Source organism: Medicago sativa, chromosome 3, assembly GCF_051527215.1.
Source record: "Medicago sativa cultivar Bolivia chromosome 3, Bolivia_mono, whole genome shotgun sequence".
Classification (NCBI taxonomy): Eukaryota; Viridiplantae; Streptophyta; class Magnoliopsida; order Fabales; family Fabaceae; genus Medicago; species Medicago sativa.
Genome location: NC_140751.1, coordinates 97,978,626 through 98,001,632, shown reverse-complemented (window position 1 = coordinate 98,001,632; position 23,007 = coordinate 97,978,626). Strand labels below are relative to the sequence as shown.

The following is a 23,007-nucleotide window of genomic DNA, read 5'->3' as shown; positions in this document are numbered from 1 at the left end:
CCTAAGGATGGACAAGTTCTAATTTATGAAAAAAATAGTGGTCACGTATTTGTAAAAATGTGGTCATACATATCATATATTTGGCTAGTTTATATTTCTCAGATGTAAATAATTTCGTTTTAGGCGAATAGAACGCATGATCTCATTTGATCACTACATTAAAAGCCTTTCAAACGATAAATAACTTCTTTTACAATCTGCAAGTTTATCACGCCTAAAGACGGACAAGTTCTAATTTCTGAAAAAATAGTGGTCACGCACCTTAAAATATGTGGTCACACAAAACATATATTTGGCTAGTTTATATTTCCCATGTATAAATAATCTTGTTTTATGTGAATCAAACACATAATCTAATTTGATCACTACACTAAAAGCAATTCCAACAATAAATAACTTATTTTACAATTTACGAGTTTATCACGCCTAAAGACGGACAAGTTCTAATTTCTGAAAAAATAGTGGTCACGCATATTAAAAAATGTGGTCACACATACCATATATTTGGCTAGTTTATATTTACCAGGTGTAAATAATATCGTTTTAGGCGAATCGAAAGCATTATCTCATTTGATCACTGCTCTAAAAGCATTTCCAACCATAAATAACCTGTTTTACAATCGGCAAGTTTATCACGCCGAAGGACGGACAAATTCTAATTTATGAAATAATAGTGGTCACGTATTTGTAAAAATGTGGTCATACAGACCATATATTTGGCTAGTTATCTTTCCCAGGAGTAAATAATATCGTTTTAGGCAAAATATATACATATATGTCTCTGGCCTCTCAACCCTGTCACAACCTTCACAAGCTATAACATTCATTATATCTTTCCCCCAAACGTCTTCCTCAAACATCAACCTAACAGGATCCTCACATAACCATTATAACATATGTAGTTAAAAATATTCATATAAAATTAAATATCAAATGTAACAATACAACACATAATTCATAATGGCATAAAATATGTCTTCCTCTAAAAGGGATATCATCAGAACTAAACATACAACAAATATTACTCTTGTTCAACTTCCCAAATAACGACTTGAACATCTAACCAAGTGTGGTTTGGTGTTTGATATAAACCATAAAACTCTAACATATACTCTAAAAACATCAGATGTTGCCTCCACCACATGATCCTCTCGCGTTCAAAGACGAATCAAGCTCGACTGAAATTAAAAAAGAAAACACTTCATTAGTTAAAATACAAGTGTGGAGTACCAAAGGATGTCTAAGGCATATGTCGGAATATATATATTAGAACCCAGAAGATGTCTTCCCTTGAAATAGCATGTGTAGAGTACCAAAGGATGTCTAAACCATATGTCAGAATATAAATTAGAACTTAGAAGTTATGTACCTTCTCTAAAAGATGAAGGCAATCTTGATTTCCTTCAAATTCAACTTAGGCTCAATCAATTTCGTCTTGAATATGCTGCTGAAAACAATCAACAATAAAACCAAAAATCAGCCAAAGGAACAAAACCAAAAAACAGCCAAAGGAACATAGCAGCTGATTCCCTAAAAGCACACCAGAAGCCACTGATTCTGCAGCAATAAAACCCCCAAACCTGCGCACAAACAAACAGCTCTACAGAACACCAAAATGAGTCGATAGGCTATATTGTACCTAAACTACAATAAAAACTAAAATCAGAGGCCATAAAAAGAGACATTAATTCACCTAAAACACATTTTAATAGAAAGACATTATTTCACAACCCATATCTGCAACTTCCAACTAAAATTCTTCCACTGACATTCTTAACCACCCAAAAATCAAGAGCAGCAAGAAGAACAGTCACCACAAAAATGATAACAAAGTTATCAACAAAGAGCGCCGATAGAATGTAAAATGCCAACGCCGTAGCTTATCAAATACAAAACACAACAAATTTTACATCGCAAATAATGCATGTATCTTATATCACAAAACAAAAAATTATGAAAAGAATGAGCATAATTGATTAAACTAAACCTTGAAAAGAACGTGAAAGAAACAAGTCCTTGGATTGGAGTAGTTTTCAACTACAGACTGCACAAAAAGAAAAATCATACAAATCTTAATTAATTATACTAATCAAAGAAATTGCTAGAGAAAATGAAATAATTGAAACCAGATCTAAGAATGGTTGAAGAAAACGTTGAATTTACCTGGTTGGGATCCATGCGTGAGCTTCTGAGAGAAGGAACGAAGCTTGTGAGGAATCAAAGACGATGGAGCATGCCAGATCTTACACCTATTGGGAAGGAACGAAGCGGCGGCGAGGGAGATTGAGGTTGACGAAGGTGAGAGTGTGAGGAAGGAAAAAGGAAAAAGGAAAAACCTCCACAAACAAGCGCGTTTTTTTGTAGTGGGAGGAAAAAGAAAAAGAGAGACAATCAGTGGAGTGTGGGGCCCACATTGCCACATGTCATTTTTTTGTGTGGAGGTAGGAGGGTGTTTGCCACATAAGGATGTTTACCTATCAGGACTCTTCTTTATAAACTTAAAATAAATTTATATAGAAAAGATTAAATCTGGTTGGAAGGGAAAGAATTCGCCCCACAGTTTCCCCAACGGAATGTTAAACGGCGGTGGAAAGTTTGTATCAATATCATGGTAAAAAAAATTGATTAAAACTATTTTATTTTTTTACATATGGTTCAAGTATAATACTCCGGTCTTATAATTCCACGAAGGACGAAGTCAAAGATAGCCCGCAAAGTTTGGTTATTCTAAGACAATAGTTTGAATGAAACAAATCTTTGTGGTTGCCACATTAGTGAAAATTGCTCAAAATAGTAATTTAAAAAAGAAGCCCAAAAATGGTTGCTATTTGTTGTATGAGGAAAATTGAACATTTACTATTATTTTGTTCTAAACACAAAAGAACCTGAAAATTAGTAAACAAATCAATCACATACCGAAAAAGTCTTTTGCTAGAAGTGGTACAGAGGAGATTCAAAACAAAAATCAACAAGTTATGTTATCATTTTATTTTCATTTTTTAAGAATGCAAAAAACAAGAAACTTTTAATGGTTTGCTGCAAAAGGGAGAGAAGAAATTATTTTTTCTGGTTTTTATAGTTTGGTTTGTGTTCATTGAAAGAACACCAAGAGTTTTGGTAGAAAAAGAGGAATGTGGTTGGCAAAGAATTCATCAGAGAATAAGGATGGGGTAAAGGGGTTAATAGCAGTGGCAATAGACAAAGAAAAGGGAAGCCAAAATGCACTCAAATGGGCTATTGACAATCTCCTCACAAGAAATGCAACTGTAATTCTCATCCATGTCAGGGTTTCGGCACCTTCTCTTCCTTCATCACCTTCTTTTTTCACCATAAGTAAGTAAGCCTTGTACATATTATCATTATTACGCTCTTTCTACCATATGCATAAAGTTTACATTATTAGAAATGATTACAAAGATACCTTATTTATAATAGCTACAATATTGATTTGATTGCAGGGTCAGGGATAAATGCTAATGGCTTAACAATATGTAAAGAACCAGAAGCTCAAAACAAAAACATTTTCCTCCCATATCGCGTCTTCTGTACACGCAAAGATGTAAGTTGCATCTGTCTTAAAGAAAATATAAAGCTGAAATACAAGTACTCCATGCATTATATAGAATCTTATCATCTCTTTGTTTTTTGTGTTTCTTTTGGTGGCAAAGATACAATGCAAGGATGTACTACTAGAAGATGCAGATGTGTCAAAAGCATTGATTGAATATGCTTCTCAGGCAGGAATTGAGCATCTGATTCTTGGCTCTTCAACAAAAACTAGTTTGCTCAAGTATATATCCATTTCTCTAAGTAACATCACATTTTACAAATTTTACTTCTAGCTTCTAGTTTTGTACCATCCATTCTGATAATTAACATGAAAAATAATCAACTTTATATCGTCAAACATTAATAAAAGTTTAAATTTCTAGCTTGGTTAAGAGATTTTTATCAGTGTGTATTCAATTTCTGAAGGAATTTTTTTTTTTTCATATCAGAAGATTCAAGGTATCAGATATCCCTGGAACAGTGTCAAAAGGGGCACCAGATTTCTGTACAGTCTATGTCATTGGGAAAGGAAAGATTCAATCGATGCGATCTGCTTCTCGTCCTGCTCCGAACATTTCCCCTCTACAAGTTAGTCAAACTACTATCGAACAAGACCAATCAGACATAAATTTGGTGTTGGAGCAAAGTGAAAAAGGTTAGATTCATACACCTTCACACATCTAGTTCTATTATGTGTAATATCACCATGTTGCTTGCTCACTAAGAAATGTGGTTTCTTGTAGAACAAGCAAGGAATTCCTTTGATGCTGCACAACGCAAATTGCAGGATGGAACAGATTCATTCAGGTTAGCAACATAACTTGGCAAATGTTTTATTCTTGATGCACTAATTAGTTTCTTTTAATTTGTAATTGTCATCTGAATCAAAAAAAAAAATATTGAATGCAGGTCACCATTCACTAGGAAAGGTTACAATACCAAACAATATATGGAAAATTATAAGCCAGATGGTGACATATCTTTTGTAAGCTCTGGAAGGTCGAGTACGGACCGCATGTTGCCTCCATTGCATAACAACTCAGAGCCAGGCCCTTGGATATCATGTAGCTCAGAATCAGATGTAAACTACAGCTTTGAGTCTATCATTCACGGAAGGATGTCTTTGGAATCAACCATCCCTACCGAATTTACATCACTCTCATTTGATAGTGAAAGGCTTTCATCTTCTTCGTCACAGGCCGTGGTAAGGAAACCAACATTGCATTGAAAATTTATATGTTTTGCATTACCTGTGCATGTATTAGTAGTAGTACTAACGATCATTTTACAATTTGTTATGGGGAATTTAAACTTTGTCCCTTGAGGTTACAAGGTCAAACTCTTAAAACTGAGTTGACACCTCGTAGACTTGAGTTAGTTCTGTTTTCCCTTTTCAAGGGAAATTTTTAAATTCAAGATTTAATTACCATTTTGATAATATAGTCTTGTGCTGCAATTATAGGATGACATGGAGGCTGAAATGAGAAGATTAAAGTTAGAGCTCAAGCAAACAATGGAAATGTACAACACGGCATGTAAAGAAGCACTCACAGCACAACAGAAGGTATGAATCAACATTTGGCTTGAATCGTTTTTTTTTTATCACTAAGAAGCACTCTCACACCCTGCGCACCAACCAACCATTTGCGCTAGACCCCCGTTGTATATCTGGATTTATCTCTGGAAGAGCTAAATATTATATAAATCTGAGACATGCTTTGCAATTTGCATGATAGGCAGTAGAACTTCAAAAATGGAAATTAGAAGAAGAAAGGAGATTGGAAGAGGCAAGGATAGCCGAGGAATCTGCATTGGCAATTGCAGAAAAGGAGAAAGAAAAATCTAAAGCAGCCATTGAGGCCGCTGAAGCACAAAAGAGGATAGCAGAACTAGAAGCACAGAAGAGACTTCATGCAGAGATGAAAGCACTTAGAGAAGCAGAAGAGAAAAAAAAAGTAATGGATGCTTTAGTAAATGTAGATGTCAGGTATAGAAAGTATACAATTGAGGAAATTGAAGCTGCAACAAATTTTTTTTCACAATCCCTCAAGATTGGAGAAGGAGGATATGGTCCAGTTTTTAAGTGCCTTCTGGACCATACACCTGTTGCAGTCAAGGTTCTACGCCCCGATGCAGCACAAGGAAGATCACAGTTTCAACGCGAGGTAAGCACACAGTAGCTAATGAGAATATGTTTTAAGTTGGTTTCATCTTATTGCAATAATCTCTCCAGCATAGGTTACAACTTATACGAAAACAGTTTAACAGTATTCATTATTTTACTATAGAAATAACTTACACATTTAACACTTATATGAGAAGCACGTATTTAATAAATTTTTAATTAATCTGTTTATCCAAATACACCCTAGTTGACACGATCTCCTCACAGGTTGAGGTACTGAGCTGCATACGGCATCCAAACATGGTTCTCCTCTTAGGAGCCTGTCCGGAATACGGCTGTCTAGTGTATGAGTACATGTCAAATGGAAGCCTGGAAGATTGCCTATTTCGTCGAGGCAACAGTCCTCCACTTTCTTGGCAGCAAAGGTTCAAAATTGCAGCCGAAATCGGAACCGGCTTGTTATTCCTTCACCAAACAAAACCAGAACCTATAGTACATAGAGACTTGAAACCAGGAAACATCTTGCTAGACAGAAACTATGTAGCCAAAATTAGTGATGTTGGTTTGGCAAGACTTGTTCCACCGTCTGTGGCCGACAGTGTGACGCAATATCGCATGACGGCAACAGCAGGAACATTCTGTTATATAGATCCTGAGTATCAGCAAACAGGAATGTTAGGTGTGAAATCAGATGTATATTCACTTGGAATCATTTTCCTTCAAATTTTGACAGCAAAATCACCAATGGGTTTGGCACATAATGTTGACAGAGCTATTGAGAAAGGAACATTTACTGAGATGTTGGATCCTACAGTGACTGATTGGCCAATGGAGGATGTTTTGAGATTAGCAAAAATTGCGGTCCAGTGTGCCGAGTTAAGGCGAAGAGATAGACCTGACCTTGGTAAGGTTGTACTGCCAGAACTTGACAGATTGAGAGAACTTGCTGAGCAAAATTCAACAGATGGTAGTGGTAGTAGTAGTAGCTCTATAAATATGTCCCATGAGAGACAGGTTTCACTGCTACTGGTAAGTCTCTACACTGTTTTTCCAGTATATGATAAAATTTCCAATAAACTCTTAAAGCAATAGGACCTAATTCATACACATTGTCAGCGTAATAATTTTTTACACTGTCAACCAACCAACCATATTTGTCGGATCATTAACACAATCATAACTACTTCTAAAGTCGTACATATGATTAGTTGTAATTTGGTGACAGTGTATCAAAGTTAAATTCATAGCAATATTGCGGTTGATAGTTAAAACAATCTTAAAATTACAATGAATGCTAGATTTTCTAGATAGATATAATTGGTATGATGAGCTTATGCCATGTTGCAGGATGAAAGTTGCCCTCCATTTCCTCACTCTGAGACTGATGAGATTAGAAGAAACACAACAATCAGGTCAGATGAGATTAGAAGAAACACAACAATTGGTTTCTAACAAAGTCAAAACAAGAGATCCCGTTGACCAAATAAATATGTGCAATGGGTAAAATGTAAATTACTTAGGTGGAGGATTCATTTTGTAGAATGTTTGTTGATTCTTTCCTTATGTCAATATAGTCTGCATCGAAAGCGTAGCCTTTTTAAAGGTACAATTTCAGAATGCTAATTCAGGGTCTCAATGTAGTAATTTGTATGGATATACATGTAAATATGTTTACGATACACATATCATGTACATTTCTTTCCTTATTGAAAAATTGCAATAAGTTAATCTATACTATAGTAAGTAATAGTTAAAATTGCAATAGTAATACATGCGGTAATATATCACTAATTTGAAATGCAGTAATAATTAAAATGATCGGTATCAATTAGGCGCTCCTTTGGCCGGATTGCGAATTTTCAAAACAACAAAAATTATCTGTACGAAAGCGGAGTGGGTTGTAGTTTTTATAATTAACGACCCTTCAAACTTAGTTTATCTAAATTCTTCATGTATTTCTCTCTGATGAATGATGAGAGATCACATTCTACTCTCTCATGTGTAAATTGCACATAAGAGAATCCACTGGTGGCTCTTGTGGAAGGAATTTTATCACCAGATTTCTAATTTGTATTGATATGAATCTATGAAACCTCGATGCAGTAGAGGTGGCGTCAAGAAAAGAAATAGCAAGAACAAGAAAGAATAAGAGCCTGTTTGGAACACTTTTTGTTTTTAGTTTTCAAAATATGTTTTAAAAACTAATTTTAGAAAAGGGATTTCAAGAAGAGAAAAAGAAAAAACTTGTTTGGTAATGTGACTTTTCAAAACTGTTTTAGAAATGAAAAAATCAGAAAATCTATTTGGTGATATAATTTTCAAAAACAGTTTTAAAAAATAGAAAATTAGAAAACTTGTTTGGTAATCAAATTTTTTAAAATCTTTTTTTAAAATTTTCTTTAACCTATTATATTACCTTTTATATAATTGTATTTTTCTTACAATTTTATCCTTAGTTACCAATCAAATTAAATTTCAAATACTATAGTTAAATGTAGAATTTAGTCACAAAATAAATATTTTTTTTAGATACGAAGTCATAATTTATTCAAGCGATACAAAATTGAAAAATGTGAAACACATAAAAATATTATAGCATATTAATGTCGATAACATAAACATCAAATTATCAAACAAAAACAATCATCCGCAAAATAACTAACAAAACTCCATACTCCATATATAAGAAAATCTAAAAAAAGCGTAATTAGTTCGATTAATTATGACGATGTACCCACATCCTATCTCTAAGATGATTCCTATCCATTGTCATCTCAGCTGCACCTTCATCAGATAACCTTGTTAAGTTTTCAACATACGAGCTCATCCCTTCAAGGTTAGGAACCTCGTTCACCGCCTCAAGTTTTCAATATCAGTTATAGTTATAACCTGTCATACTAAGTAACAATAAAACTTAAAAACACGATACTCGATAAGAGGAAAATAAAAGGTTTTATCAATATCAATTCTCAGCAACATCATGTAAATAAACACACAAGCAATTGTTCATCAAATAGAGAAGTAAACAATCATAAGGAACCTATACAAATACTAGATAAGTAGGTCTGATCACTAAAGATGATAAGTATGTCTCATCACTAGAACCTAAACAAATACAGGTTATATCTAGGGATGGCAAAACGGGCCCAGCTCGTCGGGCCAACCCGTTTAACTCGTCATTTTAGGCGGGCTGGGGTGAGATTTTGAGCCCATCTCTCTAGTTGGCCCGCCCCTGTTAAGCCCGTTGAAAAAGCGGGTCATAGCGGGGTGGGGCGGACTGGCCCACGGGCTTATTAAACTTTTTTTTCCTATTAGTGACCGAATTATTAATTTAAACACCCCATAAACAATTGGGTCAAATGATACCAACCCAACCTCAAATTGTCCCACTCTCTCTGATAGTGATAAGTGATAACTGATTCACCACTGGTTCACTACCTCTAGAAAAAAACTGATTCACCTCTAGACTTATTTCATGTTGTTGGATTTATTTTGTAATTTGTTTTATGTTGGATGTATGGTGGATTTATTTTGAGATTTGTTTAATGTTAGGTTCTTTAAATTGAATTTATTGTTTTTATATTAGCAGCGTAACAAAAAAAAAATCGACAAAAAAATATTTAAAAAACAAGACGGGCTAGTCCGCCAGCCCGCTAGTTCGCCTTTAGGCGGGGCGGGGTGTGAGTTTGAGCCCACCCCCTCAAGTTGGCCCGCCCCGCCCCACCCCGTTTTTGGTGGGCTAATAGTGGGCTGGGCCTAAACGGGGCGGGCTGGCCCGTATTGCCATCCCTAGTTATATCCTTAGAGCCTAAGTACCCATCCACGCTTCCTCTCATTAGGCATTGCGATAAACATTTCCCTCCAATCAGAATCCTTAAACTTTTCCAACGCTTTTCCATAGGAATCATCTGAAATGTCTTCTAGCCCATCGAGAGCAGCCACACACTTGGTAAGAGAACAATCTGAAGTTACACGCGAAGTAGCCTCTGCACTCCTATCCCTTCTTAACCTATCAGCTCTTACCAAAGAAACTTGAGCCCATGCTGCAAGTGCCTCATTCATATGATGTGATGTAGACTCCTTCTTGGATCTCACATGAACCTGTCGCTTTTCACTACGAGTGATGTGCTCAACTTCATGTAGATCATCATATGAACTATCCTTATCAACATGCACATGATTAGCACTCCCATTCCCATTGTTGATGTATTGATCATCAAGCTCGTTTTCGTCATCTGTGTTTGGTGGGTCTTGGGTAGATGAATGATGAAGTACTCCAGTTGCATTGTTTTTGTTGAATATTATTTCCAGCAACTTTTAATGGTCACACCCTTTCTTTTGAAATTGTGCAGCTTTGGGATGTACCTGAAATGATATATGCATATCATCAATACAATGAGAATAACAGAAAGGTTCCTAAGTAGAGAATCAATGAAATTAGAAGCAAAGAATGATCAAGATTCATGATTCTAGATAGGCTAAATACAAACAAACACAATATGGAGTGAAGAAATGCAATCTGTATCAATCTCAGAAACACAGTATTTATTTAGAGCAATGAACAAAACTGGGATCAAGAATCAGCAAGAATCCAATATGTACCAAATGATTATATATATACCATATTGGATTTATCATAATTCCAACAAGGGTATTGAAATGTGATACACACACCATGTCACTAATAGAAGCATGAAAAACAATGTAACTACGCAGCAAACATCATATCACCCATTAAAAGTGGTAAAATTCAATTAAGCCATACCTTCAGATAATTTTTCCAGATTCTTCAGTTGCAGTAACAGCGTTTGTTTTAGCATTCCAGCCAAATCCGGTGTTATGCTTCAGTGAATAGAACTCACGATACATGGCTCGCAACCTATGCATCTTTGCCTTTAGTTGATCAGGTTGATACGGTCGATTAGTTATGGTACTCAACTTATACATCATTGAGGACCATGTTCTAGTATGAAACACACCATTTGGCATATTTCCTTTTGTAACTTCATCAACCATTATGTCAATGAAAACTTTCGTTACAAAATCAGGCCAAAGCTTTGTCTCATTAATGTCAACATTAGTTGCCATCTATCATAAAAATACGCATTACAATTTAGAATAAGCATTGATCAATATTTTGCATTGAGTAATATTAGTTCTCATAACAAGTTATGTCCTATAAAAGTAGCACCAGAGAGAGCAAATAAAATCAGGGTAAAAAAGTCTCATAAACAGTAAAAAGTAATGACTAAACTGTAAAAATAGAAGGTAAAAAGTCTCATTACAGAAGCAGCTCAAGCCGAGAAAACACGAATATTTTTGCTCTATCTGTCAGATACAAGACTTGGCACAAAAATAAGGCTACCTAGGTTCAGTCCAGCTTTACTAACAAGACAAGAAGTGGATTCCCCTGTTCTTTACTTGTACAACCCAGTTTGGCTAAGCTGTTTGAGCTCAATACTTCAAAGGTGACTAACAGATAATAATTTAATTAAATGCTTATTCAATTAATGGTAATCATTAGAAAACTCGTCTTATTAAAAAATATGTTAAGTCTCTAACACTTCAATACATATGTTAAGTAAGCCAAACAAATATGTAGCCATCTATTAGGGAACAAGCATATCAATGCACACAAGAACTAGAAAAAGGAATATTATGAAAACTTGAGAATGATCTCATTTTATTGATTGTCTATCTGAATGACTGAAAATCAAACTCACGTTCAATTACTTCAGATTTTCAAATTATTTCCGTTGACGAGTTTTGTATCCGGTATCCGTGTGAATATTGAAAGATACAAGTTGATAGAAGTCGTAATTAAATAATGTTTAACATTTTCATGAGTTGATTTCAACTTATATATTTCAAATTATATTCATAATTTCTTAGTTCTTTAATATAGCTTATAAAAACAGCTTATAGCAATTAGAAAAATAATTTAACGTTAATTTCTATTTTGCTTTAAAAATAGCTTATGCAAGCTTATAAATTAAATAAGTGCTTATTATAATAAGCACTTATGCTATAAGCTGCAAATAAGTTTTTTTTATCTAAACAGGAACTTAATCCAGACCTATAAGCTGCAAATATCAATCACATAAGCTGCAAATAAGTTTTTTTTTTATCAAAATGAATCAGAGTTTATCAAACACAACAACGTATAAAAAGCATTACAAATTTCGAATTCTACCGCAATCTTAAATTTACATAGATCTAAAAAACACAAAATCATAGAACGGAAAATCATAGATCTAAAAACACAAAATCAAGTAAAAAAATCGCTATATTAGGTGCAAAATTATGAATCAAAGAACAGAAATTAATTTAAAAATGAAAAACAATTATGTATGAGATGTAACCTGAAAAAACCGCAGAGAAGAAGAAGCACGGTAGAGAAGAAGCGCGGTGGAGAAGAAGAAGCAAGGTGTAGATGGAAGAAAAATCACGGCGGAGATCGGAGAAGAATCGCCGTCGAAATCGCCATTTTCGCTTCTCAGTGTTCTCACGTTAGTTTTTCTGCAGAATGAGGGATAATTTTTGATCCAAATTTTTTTGATAAAAAAATGATAATACCCCTGGACTTCAAACATAATTACAACTATGCCATTGAGAAAAGTGACACTTTTCTCCGTGTTTTCACTTTTCTTATTTTTTACTCTATTTTAAAAACAAAAAACTAAAAACAGAAAAGCAAAACCCATTTTAGCTCTTTCACTTTTTTAGTTTCCAAAACTAAAAAATCCAAAACACTTTTCAAAAATTATATTTTAAAAATAGGTAATCAAACAAGTTTTTAACTTTTTAATTTTTAAAAACTTAAAAAGTGTTTTTAAAAAGTGTTTCAAACAGGCCCTAAGTAAATGACTCCTGAAACAATCAAAACTAAGATATGTGAATTAAAACACACAGAATCTTAAAGAGTTGGGGAAGATTTTTCAGCTATACATATTATATGAAGAAATAAATACAGCATTGACAACTCAACTGAGACTTTTGTCAACTAAAAAAAAAAAAAAAAAAAAAAACTCGACTGAGACTGATTTTACAACTTATTTTGGTACAAGATTTTTACAGCTTTCCAAATTGGGTCAATTTGATTCTTTGATTTAAATATAGTTTTCTTTAAAAATAAATACAAACCAAATTCAATAAAAATTAATCAGTTTGATTTTTTACCTTGGGCGTACAGGAACCACCAATGTTATTTTGACAATTTTTCAGTTATCCAAAATCCTATATTTATATGAAACATGCCATTCGATTTTTTAATTATTTTTTATCTCTCCTAATCACATCAAAATAAATGATGTATTTTTTTTAGAGGAAAAGATGTATTAGTATAGTGTTAAATATTCAAAATAACATTACTCTACAGGAACTACACAAGAAAAACGAAATGCAATGAGCATCTGGTTGCATGAACTGATAGATGGTAACATGACAGGAAGACCATCCATGCATTCCACCCGTTAAAAAAACCTGTCAGTAAATAATTATCTTAGTTTTTTTTTTGTTACTAAATAATTATCTTAGTTATAGATCATTGAGTTCCAAACAATAATTATCTATAGAATATTTTTGACGAATCAAAAAAAGCCAAGTGATAAGTCGAGTTAAATCAAAACGGTTGAAGGGCCTATGCTAATCTGCGAAAAATGTTTCCATCAACCGAAAAAAAATAAAGTAAAAAACAACGAAGAAAGATTAATACGTACCATAATTAACACTAAATTTTCCAAAACTTTATCGCTGCTGCTAAGGAACAAATATTATCTTGTCACGACACGAAAGGAAAACAGGTATAAAACTACTTAAGATGAACTTGAGTCAATAATTTATAAATATACAGTAATGATAATAAAAAAAGATACATTAAACGATAATAAAAACTACTCAAACATAAAACTCGCAGCTCGTTCTAGCAAAACATAGATCCCGAGTCATTAAACCCTCTTAGACCAAACAACATAAATTACAACACATTAAAAATTAAGTAAAAATCAAGCCACAATACCGCAATAAAAAAAAAAAAAAGGAAAGAGAAGGTGCACAACGCAACTTGCCACCAGAAGGCAACAACGCGACTGGTGAAGCCAACACGTTAACGATAGTACATAAGCTGCTGTCTTGAAGAATTACCAGCATATCCATCATACATGGCTTGAGATGCTGCAGAGTTTATACCCATTGAAGCAGGAGCTAGGCCATGCTGTCCAGACATTTGAAGAAGAGCTTGTCCTGAAAGGCCAGAAACAGCAGCCTGACTCAAGGCAAGCTGGCGCTGATAAGCCAACAACTCAGCGGCAGTATAGCCTTGGTTCATCCCTGCAGTAGGAAGTATTTGATATGGTTGTGCAGCAGGAGGAGGTAATGGATTTGAAGCTGTCCCAGGAGGAGTTGGTTTGCTACCCCATGAACACTGCACAAATCAAATAAAATAAATTATATTCACAGAGAGCTTTTGGAAAATAAGCAAAGTGGAAAGGGGTGATCCTGTAATTGAGTCATCACAGATGCTGTCAAACGTGGATCACAGAAAATAGAGGTTTGTATGGATCCGAGTATGCTACAGTGCTGCTATAGCGCCAATTGGCGGAAGGAACAAAAGAGTTACATTCCTGTTCACTTTTGGTCTCCCAATTTTACTTGAAATGGAATTTTAGTCCCCCCAATTTCAAAATCCGGGTTTCGGTCACCCAGTGGTGATTTTTGGGCCCAAAAGTGATAACTTTTGATATTTTCTGTTCATATACGAAATTGGGGCTAAAAACTATGGCAGGGACCAAGATTGCAACAATATGTGGAACTGGGAGACCAAAACCTGGATTTTGAAATGACGGACTAAAATCTAGTTTCAGGTAAAATAGGGTGACCAAAAATCTGTTTAAGCCTTCTTTTAAAAGTACTTTACCAGGCACTATTATATAGGGCAAACAGTAGCCCCGACACAGAAACAGCAAGTAATTAATTGACAAGACCAGCAACAGGTGAAAGGATTCTTACCTTCATAGTCTTCCCACGAACCGGTCTTCCATTAGCCATCTGAATGGCCATTGCTGCTTCCTCGTGAGTATTGTATCTGACAAATCCAAAACCTTTGCCGCTCTGAACTCGGACCTCCTCAAGTACCCCTGCCCCCAATGCATGGAATTGACAATGGAGTTCAGCTTGTGTTACCTGTGATCTCAAGCACAGTTGTAAGTTATATATCCGGAAGATTGTGAACTAAACAATGTCATTCACAGATTAGATTAGATATACTTTGACAAACACTCATCAAAGAGTAGATACAAGGAAGAGAGTTATTACAATCCGCAACACCAAAAAATATTTTGTAAATAAAGTCAGAAAAGGTTATTAGTCTCAGCATGGTTTTGAATTGTATACTGCATCATACGAGGCACGCAGCCTCGACACTGAAGTTGCTGCCGTAACTGTAAGTACTGCAGCCATGCCACACTGCAACTGTCCACCTAGTGATGTCTGCCATGGTAATACTACAGCAGAAGCGACTTTTGAAATTATATCACACACTGCAGCTGGATTTCAATACAAACCACTGGAGTGCCTTTTTTCAATCAAGGCTGGATTCAAAACAAGGCCAATGGATAAGGGTAAAAGAGACGGATGAAAATGAAAATACTCCACTACATATAACTCTGTTCATCAGAGCAAAAAAGGCTTATTTTTTTGGTTACAAGAGACCTAAGAACAAGTGAAGACGAAGGTGGGTTAAGTGAGGCATTGAGACTCAGGTACTTAAGAAAGCTGAAACATCATTGGCAAATTTAAAGACACTTTGTTTGTCAAAATGTAAAAAAAAGGTAAAACCCCAAAATCCGTCATCCAGCAAAACAAGCAATCAAGTTGTATCAACCCATCATTTGACCATGCATTGAATGGACCAAAACATTGATAGAAAAAACAACACATCTATAAGAATGCATGTCTTGACAATTTCTCCAAAACTATGTTTAAAGCTTAAACTAACTAAACAAACCAAACCAATCCCACATAATAACTTACATCATGGGGAAGGTTGCCAACATAAACTGTGGTGTATGAAGGATTGTTTTCAGGAGCATCCTCATTGCTGTTATCTTGACCTCCATCTGTAAAACACATAACAAAAAAACAATACTTATCTCTCAGCAATCCCAAAATTCTCAGCCTGTTTACAGAAGTGCAAAAGAAACAGAGTAGCAAATGAAGTCATAGAGCTTAATAGGGTCTCAATTCCAACCATCATTCAATAACTCTATAAACTTAGCTAAAGAACAGTATCCAAAAGAAGTGATGGACGGCGCATATTGCCAAAAATAATATTAGAAGTTTAGAATACTCAGCATGTAAATAAACAAGACTTACAAAAGTCTCACTCAAACTAAAGTTTGTTTGTTGTCTATATTAACTGACTGGCTGGCTCTCTACACATGCCCTTTAAACACACTAATAAAGGTGCATAATATTAATACAACAAGCACAATATGCTAAACTACTACTCTAGAATTCTAGAATGAAATATAAGCAAAAACTAGCTCATATTTTTTAGAATGAAATATAAGCAAAAGTTAAGAACTTCTCCCATATTTAATGAAAGTATCTTTAAACTACCCTTACTTTAACTTTTCTATTTCTAATGACTCCATTTTTTAGTCATGGAGGATAATTTAGGCAATAGACTAGTTTTTTTTAATTGGGATTGCATAGATTAAATTTGATCGACTATTGTTGAGATTTGACTCAAAATTGAGTGTTGAACTCACATCCAAAATTGTGGCACGATGGCCTCTAATCATGGCATGATTTGGGCAACGGTCATTTATACATGTTTAATCCTGGCGCGATTGGAACAGGTATAGGAGATATAAAGTGCAATTTTTGACCCATTTGTTGGGGACTCTCATGAAACCAAAGGAGGGAACTTTTAGGGAACTTAGGCTAAGGTTTGAGGGTCTTTGAGTGAGATTCAAAGGGTCAAGACGTGAATCTTGGAACCAAAAGAGGGGGCTCTTGGGAAAGGGTTGGTACCTTTTGGGGAGAGGTTCATGGGATGGGAAACACATGAGGTAGTGTCTTTGTGAGCAACTTGGTTGAATCTTGAGAGACCAAAAGAGGAGATCCTTAGGAAATTCAAGGCTAAGGTTTGGTCCCTTTTAGGGTTATATTCTAGAGTTAGGAAACAATTTGTTAACACCTTGGGTAGTGAAATCAGTGAGTCTCTTGGTCACGAGAAGAGATTCGGGAAAAGGGTAGAAATTAGGTGTGCTCTTGGAGGGCGTGTTGAAGTTAATTTCTTGCAAATCTTTTGTATCTCTTTGCAAAAAAAAAACTGTGACGTGGAGAGATCTCTCTCCTCCAGACGTAAGTCATTGTTGGACCAAACTGGGTGAACAAATTCTTGGTGTGTTGTTCTCTATTCTCTACTTTCTTTATCTTGTTGTTCTTTGGTTTGACTGTGGTTTTGCTTTCCACTTGGTTGCTAGATTGGATCTAGATCTATTATTGTTGCTAGTGACTGTTTGGTTGTTGGTTGCCATTGATATTTGCTCCACACATCTAAGTTTTACTGGTGTGAGTTTTGAGTCCCGAATTCACAACAACTATATCTCTTAATATGTGTAATATGATCACTTTTGCTTGTAATAATTCATTCCGGAGAGAGTATGCATAAAAACTGGTGTCTAAAACATCAAGCAATAAGAAATCCACTCCATTTACTATATAAAGGTAATGTTTGTGCATAACAAATATGAAGAACCAAATTTCGCATGATATCCTTCATATATTTTAATTAGTATGACATCATTCAGCACCATGAATTTCTAGCAATTTCCAGCCAACATAATAGTTTAAATATGGAAAATTAAACAAATTCAAACTACAACCTTTATCTATAATACATATTCTTGTTTCCAACCCCACCTAGTGAGTAAAAGGCTTTGGTTGTTGTTGCCTTCATCTATATTTTCAAGGATTAATAAATAGATTTGGGATCACAGATATTTAGAAAGGTGCATCATACCTGAAGATCCATTAGTGAGTACAACAGCATTTTGGCTGTCATTGATCTTCTCTTCGTTTGAGCTGCCACCAGCTCCTTTAGTTGCCCAATTGCATCTTATTTGCCTATTTCCCAGCCATTTACCTGCACGGCGCATGAAACGTCACAAGTTAGAAGAAATGGTGTCATATAAGAATAGAAGCATAACAACAGGGGCAAGAACGAACAGTATGAGTAAACAATAAAATGTCTAACCTGTCATATCATTTATGGCACTTTGGGCATCCTGCATATTAATTGCATAAAGACATTAATTCACCAGTTCAGCAAATTATTAGTACAGTTCATACTGGAAAATAAGTGTTTCAATGATTTTTTTGTAAGGATAAGTTTGTGTTTGTACTAATTCATGTAGCTAAACATGGAAAATAAATTTTGAGAGCAAAGATAATGGTCTTTAAGGAAAATATTCATGATCTCCTCAGTTCATTGGTTGGTCTCTCCTGTAAATTCTAGCGTACAGAATAAACAATACCTGATGATCACGGAAAGAAACAAAACCATATCCTTTTGAGCGACCAGTTTTGTGATCCCACATAACCCTAGCATCACTGCAGATAATAAGAGAGAAGATGGAAAAGTAAGTTCCAAAAACCAAAATGTCTTGCAAGACTGAGTAACTCGCTCTGAAGTCAATCCCCCATATCATCTATCTTTCTTCAACTTCTCACCACTAACAAGGACTACAATATTCACCATCAAAAAAGAATATACCTATTCCAGTGACCCAAAAAAATGTAATGAAAGGGGGAAAAAAGCAACGAGGAACTCACGAACAAGTAGTATAGACTGAGAAGCATGCAAATAAAGTTGCATCAGTAACCTCTGGACTCAAATCACCAACAAAAACATTGAAGTGCCCTGATGATTTTGAACTAGAAATTAAAGGAATATACAACTGAAAATAATAAAGAAAAAGAATGTCCCCGAGAAGCAAAATCATCAAAACCAACAATAGATGGGTTGCATTTAAAGGTAACCTGAGGTATCCTCCCTGCTGCTATTAGCATATGCCCAGTTCACCTTTAGTGCTTGACCATATCTGCAAATGGAAAAAACGAGAGAGTTAACTTTTGTGATGTTGCTATGTATAAAGGAAAACTTAAAGACCCTTGTCAAGACTGCATAATTAAAACAATATCGGTAAAGTCTGTCAAGATAGAATGAATTAATGAAACAGCTGTAGAGCCATTAGGATGATATTTGCATTCTCAAGTATGTGAAAAATGATAATTCATCTATCTCTAGAAAAGCTGGATGGAGAATGCATTCACAGTTCACATGTTAAGCAAATATGCAATAGAACCAAAATAAACACAAATTGAACATGATGCTTACAGTTGCCGTCCATGTAATGTCATTATTGCAAGCGCTGCAGATGCTCGATCATGGTAGTCCACAAAACCATAAGAGGACTGTAACAGTAATTTCACCAACAACGGAAAAAAAACACATCAGCAGAAACCAAAAAGTAAAGAACGGGAGTAGAAATAAGGACTAGAAAAAGAACATAGTACACGTAGATACTAGACTAAGCAACTGTCAGGGAAATTTAACTGTGCACCCCACAGCAAGGCAGATAACTATACCAATTGACTTACAAGTTATAACACACAAGCAGGATCTAAGTAGTATATAGCCTTCTTAGCAGCTATATTTTCTCTCTCTCAAGCTCTCGCTCTCGGCTTTCAACACATAATTCCAAGTTAGAGAAGCCTATCTTACGGATTTACACTATCAAGGCTGATATCATGACAGATAAGTGGTCAGTAATTTAGACAACAAGGACGAGACACTACCACCTCATTCATCGAGCAGTAGAGTTCTCTAGAAGGGAAACAGCGAAAACTCTTCGTTGGCACTTGGCACAGGTCAGGCCACCTTCACCAAACAAATTTTGTGCCAAGTACTGACATATTTTTCTTTATTGGAATATGATGCATGTCAATTCAGAATTCCTTGACAACCTATCACCTCTACAAGATAAAGATCTCAAGGTATTTGAAAAAACCAAAGTCTAGCATTGAAAAGAAATAAGGTCTGAAAAAACTTAATAAAGAAAGACGTCCCTAAACCCTCACCTTGCCAGCCGGTTTTGTAAGGATGAGTTAGGCTTAATCCAAAAATCTAACATGATATTAGAGTATGTTGATAGGCAGATTGGGCCAAATAGTATACTAGGCATAAGAGGGTATATTGAGAATTACCCATGTCCCTCATTGAAAAGAGATTAGGTCTGAAAATAGTTTATAAAGATTAGGTGGAAGCAAATGTAGGGAAAGGGCTCTTGAGACTTGTTTGATTCAAAATTCTAAGCATTGGGAGGTTTGTTCTCTAAAATGCTATAAATTTTTCCGTCTTGGATTCAATGAAAAATTCATTACAGTGAAAAGGAATACATCATTCTTGAAATGGTAGTCCTTTCACTCCACTGCTAGTGCGATGTCCATCTACTGATTAGGTCTTGAATTAGATTAATAGGGATAGGTCGGAGGGAGAATATAATTCCATTTTTAGTTGGAGAAGGGGTTGAAGAAAAACCTTGTACACAAACCTTTCAAGCTGGTTTTGTAAGGACAAGTTATACAAGGAGTCCCCAGAAAGAAAATTTGAGTGAAATATCCAAAACAAACATTTTAAAAAGAGAGAAAGACTTGCTCATCAGTACTAATAACCATATTTTGTGAAAAATTTAGGAGTCCTTATAGTTGTTTAAGACAAGGGTATTTAAAAATAGGACAGCAATGAGCTAAAAATAGTAATAATATATATGATCATCATTCATCAGCAAAGAACATTGGATTGAATTGCAAATCAAACCTTTTCTTTTCGTATGAGCTTGCACCCAGCAAGAGGGCCAGCACTCTGAAAAACTTCTGCGAGAAGTTTATCAGTGACGTTTACATGAATATTTCCTACATAACTGAAAGCACAAAACTTCGGATTAATTAGGTATCAAAGTGGAAAACTACACTACTTCTGGTAATCAGTACCATCAAACTTATCTCTCACAATTTCAAACCAATTAAAAGCATCATTATTTAAAAAGAAATTTGCTTCTACAGGTAGAAATTATGTACCAAAAGGAAAATTCAACATGCTTGGGAACAAACACAACAAAACTGAGGACAAAAAACATGTAAAAGCAAAAAGAAATCCAACACTCACACACTACGGCATGCAGAAGCATCAAAACCAGGAGGCAGATTTCCACTTGGTACAGGCTCCATCTACAAAATTTCCAAAATAACAAATATTAAAAATTGGGGAAAAGATAAGATCCTGGCAACAATACGAAGATACCCTAGATAGAATCGTAGAAGGAAAAAATAATAAATTCCAATCTTTCGTTGATAGTAAAACACTAGACTATTTCTCACATGCCTCTAAAAAACAAATTATCCGACTAATAATACAAATTGTAAACCAATCAATTGTGTAAACAGTTTTAGTTTACCATATAATGACCAACGAAAATAATTCTGTAACAGTTCATCCATTGTGAAATAACCATTTGTGTGTTTTGTGTGTACATAGTTTAACTATTCTTGATTAAAGAAACTTTTGGCAAATGTTGAGTTGTTTCTGTTGGTATATTGAAATGTGAAGACCTAAAAGTGCTGGCAAGTTATGTGTTCTTTCTAATAGAAAGTTGTAGAAAATCATGCACAATGTTTCATTATGATGTTAAATAAAACACAAACGAGTATTACAACTATGAAGTTGCCAAAAACTAACAATGATTTTTCAATAAAAGGTTATGACTCCATTTCGTCCTCTAAAATCCATCCCTCAGTTTTATAGGTGATGCATAGAATATGCTAGTAAATGGCATGAAATTACCACACAGCTGTTGGTAATATAAACAAAAATAATATGAAATTGGACAGCGGAAGATTGGCTAAGCCATCAAATTACTCCAGACGATAACAATAGATTACTCAAGCAAAAAAAAAAAAAAAAAAAACTAGATGGACATACACAGACACAAAAATCAATATAAGTATATAATAACTATCATTCCTTACTGATATATCAATGGTTAAGACTGGGAAGTAACCTAAAAAATTAACTGTAAAATTGAATACAAAATAAAAAGCATGGATAGAGTTGACAATGAAAATTATCTATAATTCCATCATTCTATGTGTGTGTTTGGTTCTGAAGCAACAAAAATAGATTTTTAAGTGAATTGATTTTGTAAAATTGATTCCAGCTAAAAATCAATTTGAGCTCTTCTTCTCAAAGAGGAAGCAAACATTGAGTATATATTATGGTGGAAATGGAAAAGAAGATTGAGTGCGTACCTGAGTCATGGCGGCAGCGGCGAGCATGCCAGGATGGTGATACATCTGTTGTTGTTGAAGCAAAGCTTGCTGCATGAGTGCTTGTTGTTGTTGTTGTTGTTGTTGTTGTTGTTGCAACTTTAGCCTCTGTTGCATATTAATTTAATTTAATACTCGATGAATTGATTTCTGAAGAAGAAAGAGGAATCGAATCAAAACGCGTGTAATTAGCTCGAAATCGTGAAAATGAAAATGAAAATGAAAATCGCGAATCGGTGAATGAAATCTGGGGGAAAATTGAATAACCTGGATGGGATGGAGATTAGATTGAAGTGGTTGTTGGTGATTGGGTATTGCTGCTCGACGCCCGTTGGTTCGTTCCCAAATGGTGTGTGGAAATTTGCACTCTCTCTCTAACTCCTTTCTTCTCGTATAGTCTCACGCCCAAATCCCCATTTTCCAATGTATGTCAATCTCTCTCTCTCTCTCTCTCTCTCTCTCTCTCTCTCTCCTCTCAATCCATCTCCATCCACTCCCACTCTCTAACTCAAACTGGATCGGACCCGGGTCGGTGGGTGGGTCGGTATTACTCCTGTCCTGCTCCAATCTCTTTTTTTTGTCAACCATGTCGGAGCTCACGCATTTTAAATGTAAAGATATGGGGTGTCATGGTTCGAACCCCTGCCCCCTTTGTATAAATTATGCATTGTCTCTGCTCCAATCTTTTTTAATTCCACTGGATAAAAATGATATACTCCCACCGGTCATTATTATAGGCAAAAATCAACTTTTTAGGTTCTTTCATTAAATGATATATTTAGTCAATAATATAGACCAAATACATCATTTAATGAATGAACCTAAAAAGTTGATTTTTGGTTATAATAGTGACCGGAGGGAATATGTGTTTATTCCATGTTGGTGTGGATATTCGGTAGATGATTATTTAATCGATTTTTAACTTTTAAAGGTATATTTGA

At 35.0% G+C, this 23,007-nt stretch overlaps 2 protein-coding genes, 1 long non-coding RNA gene and 1 pseudogene across 5 annotated transcripts; 1 reads left to right on the top strand and 3 right to left on the bottom strand.

Moving 5' to 3' along the window:
- Nucleotides 1–936: 936 nt before the first annotated feature.
- On the bottom strand, nt 937–2,486 carry LOC146942635 (uncharacterized). Its single transcript, XR_015032793.1, has 4 exons — nt 2,164–2,486; nt 1,988–2,044; nt 1,370–1,447; nt 937–1,178 (listed from the first exon to the last, which is right to left on the bottom strand). It is a non-coding gene; the product is annotated as an uncharacterized LOC146942635 (long non-coding RNA).
- A 344-nt stretch (nt 2,487–2,830) lies between these two features.
- LOC146942634 (U-box domain-containing protein 52-like) lies at nt 2,831–7,353 on the top strand. The gene is made up of 10 exons (XM_085756673.1): nt 2,831–3,333; nt 3,459–3,559; nt 3,669–3,790; nt 3,999–4,204; nt 4,293–4,356; nt 4,459–4,753; nt 5,012–5,113; nt 5,286–5,714; nt 5,942–6,703; nt 7,022–7,353. Exons 1-10 carry the CDS (start codon nt 3,132–3,134, stop codon nt 7,124–7,126), a joined length of 2,388 nt encoding a protein of 795 aa, XP_085612799.1. The 5' UTR covers nt 2,831–3,131; the 3' UTR covers nt 7,127–7,353.
- Nucleotides 7,354–9,212: 1,859 nt separating this feature from the next.
- On the bottom strand, nt 9,213–12,209 carry LOC146942633 (uncharacterized; annotated as a pseudogene). The gene is made up of 3 exons (XR_015032792.1): nt 12,037–12,209; nt 10,440–10,762; nt 9,213–10,039 (listed from the first exon to the last, which is right to left on the bottom strand). The product of XR_015032792.1 is annotated as an uncharacterized LOC146942633 (transcript).
- A 1,279-nt stretch (nt 12,210–13,488) lies between these two features.
- On the bottom strand, nt 13,489–22,461 carry LOC146942632 (RNA-binding protein 208-like). 2 transcript variants are annotated; one of them, XM_085756674.1, is made up of 13 exons: nt 22,334–22,461; nt 22,049–22,216; nt 20,910–20,971; nt 20,562–20,664; nt 19,080–19,156; nt 18,722–18,783; nt 18,515–18,602; nt 18,217–18,292; nt 17,937–17,967; nt 17,703–17,825; nt 15,704–15,789; nt 14,681–14,854; nt 13,489–14,096 (listed from the first exon to the last, which is right to left on the bottom strand). In XM_085756674.1, exons 2-13 carry the CDS (start codon nt 22,181–22,183, stop codon nt 13,779–13,781), a joined length of 1,335 nt encoding a protein of 444 aa, XP_085612800.1. In that variant the 5' UTR covers nt 22,184–22,216; nt 22,334–22,461; the 3' UTR covers nt 13,489–13,778. The 2 variants fall into 2 exon arrangements, with proteins under 2 accessions (XP_085612800.1, XP_085612801.1); XM_085756675.1 differs by having other exon boundaries at nt 22,049–22,174; nt 22,334–22,459.
- Between the last annotated feature and the right edge of the window lie 546 nt (nt 22,462–23,007).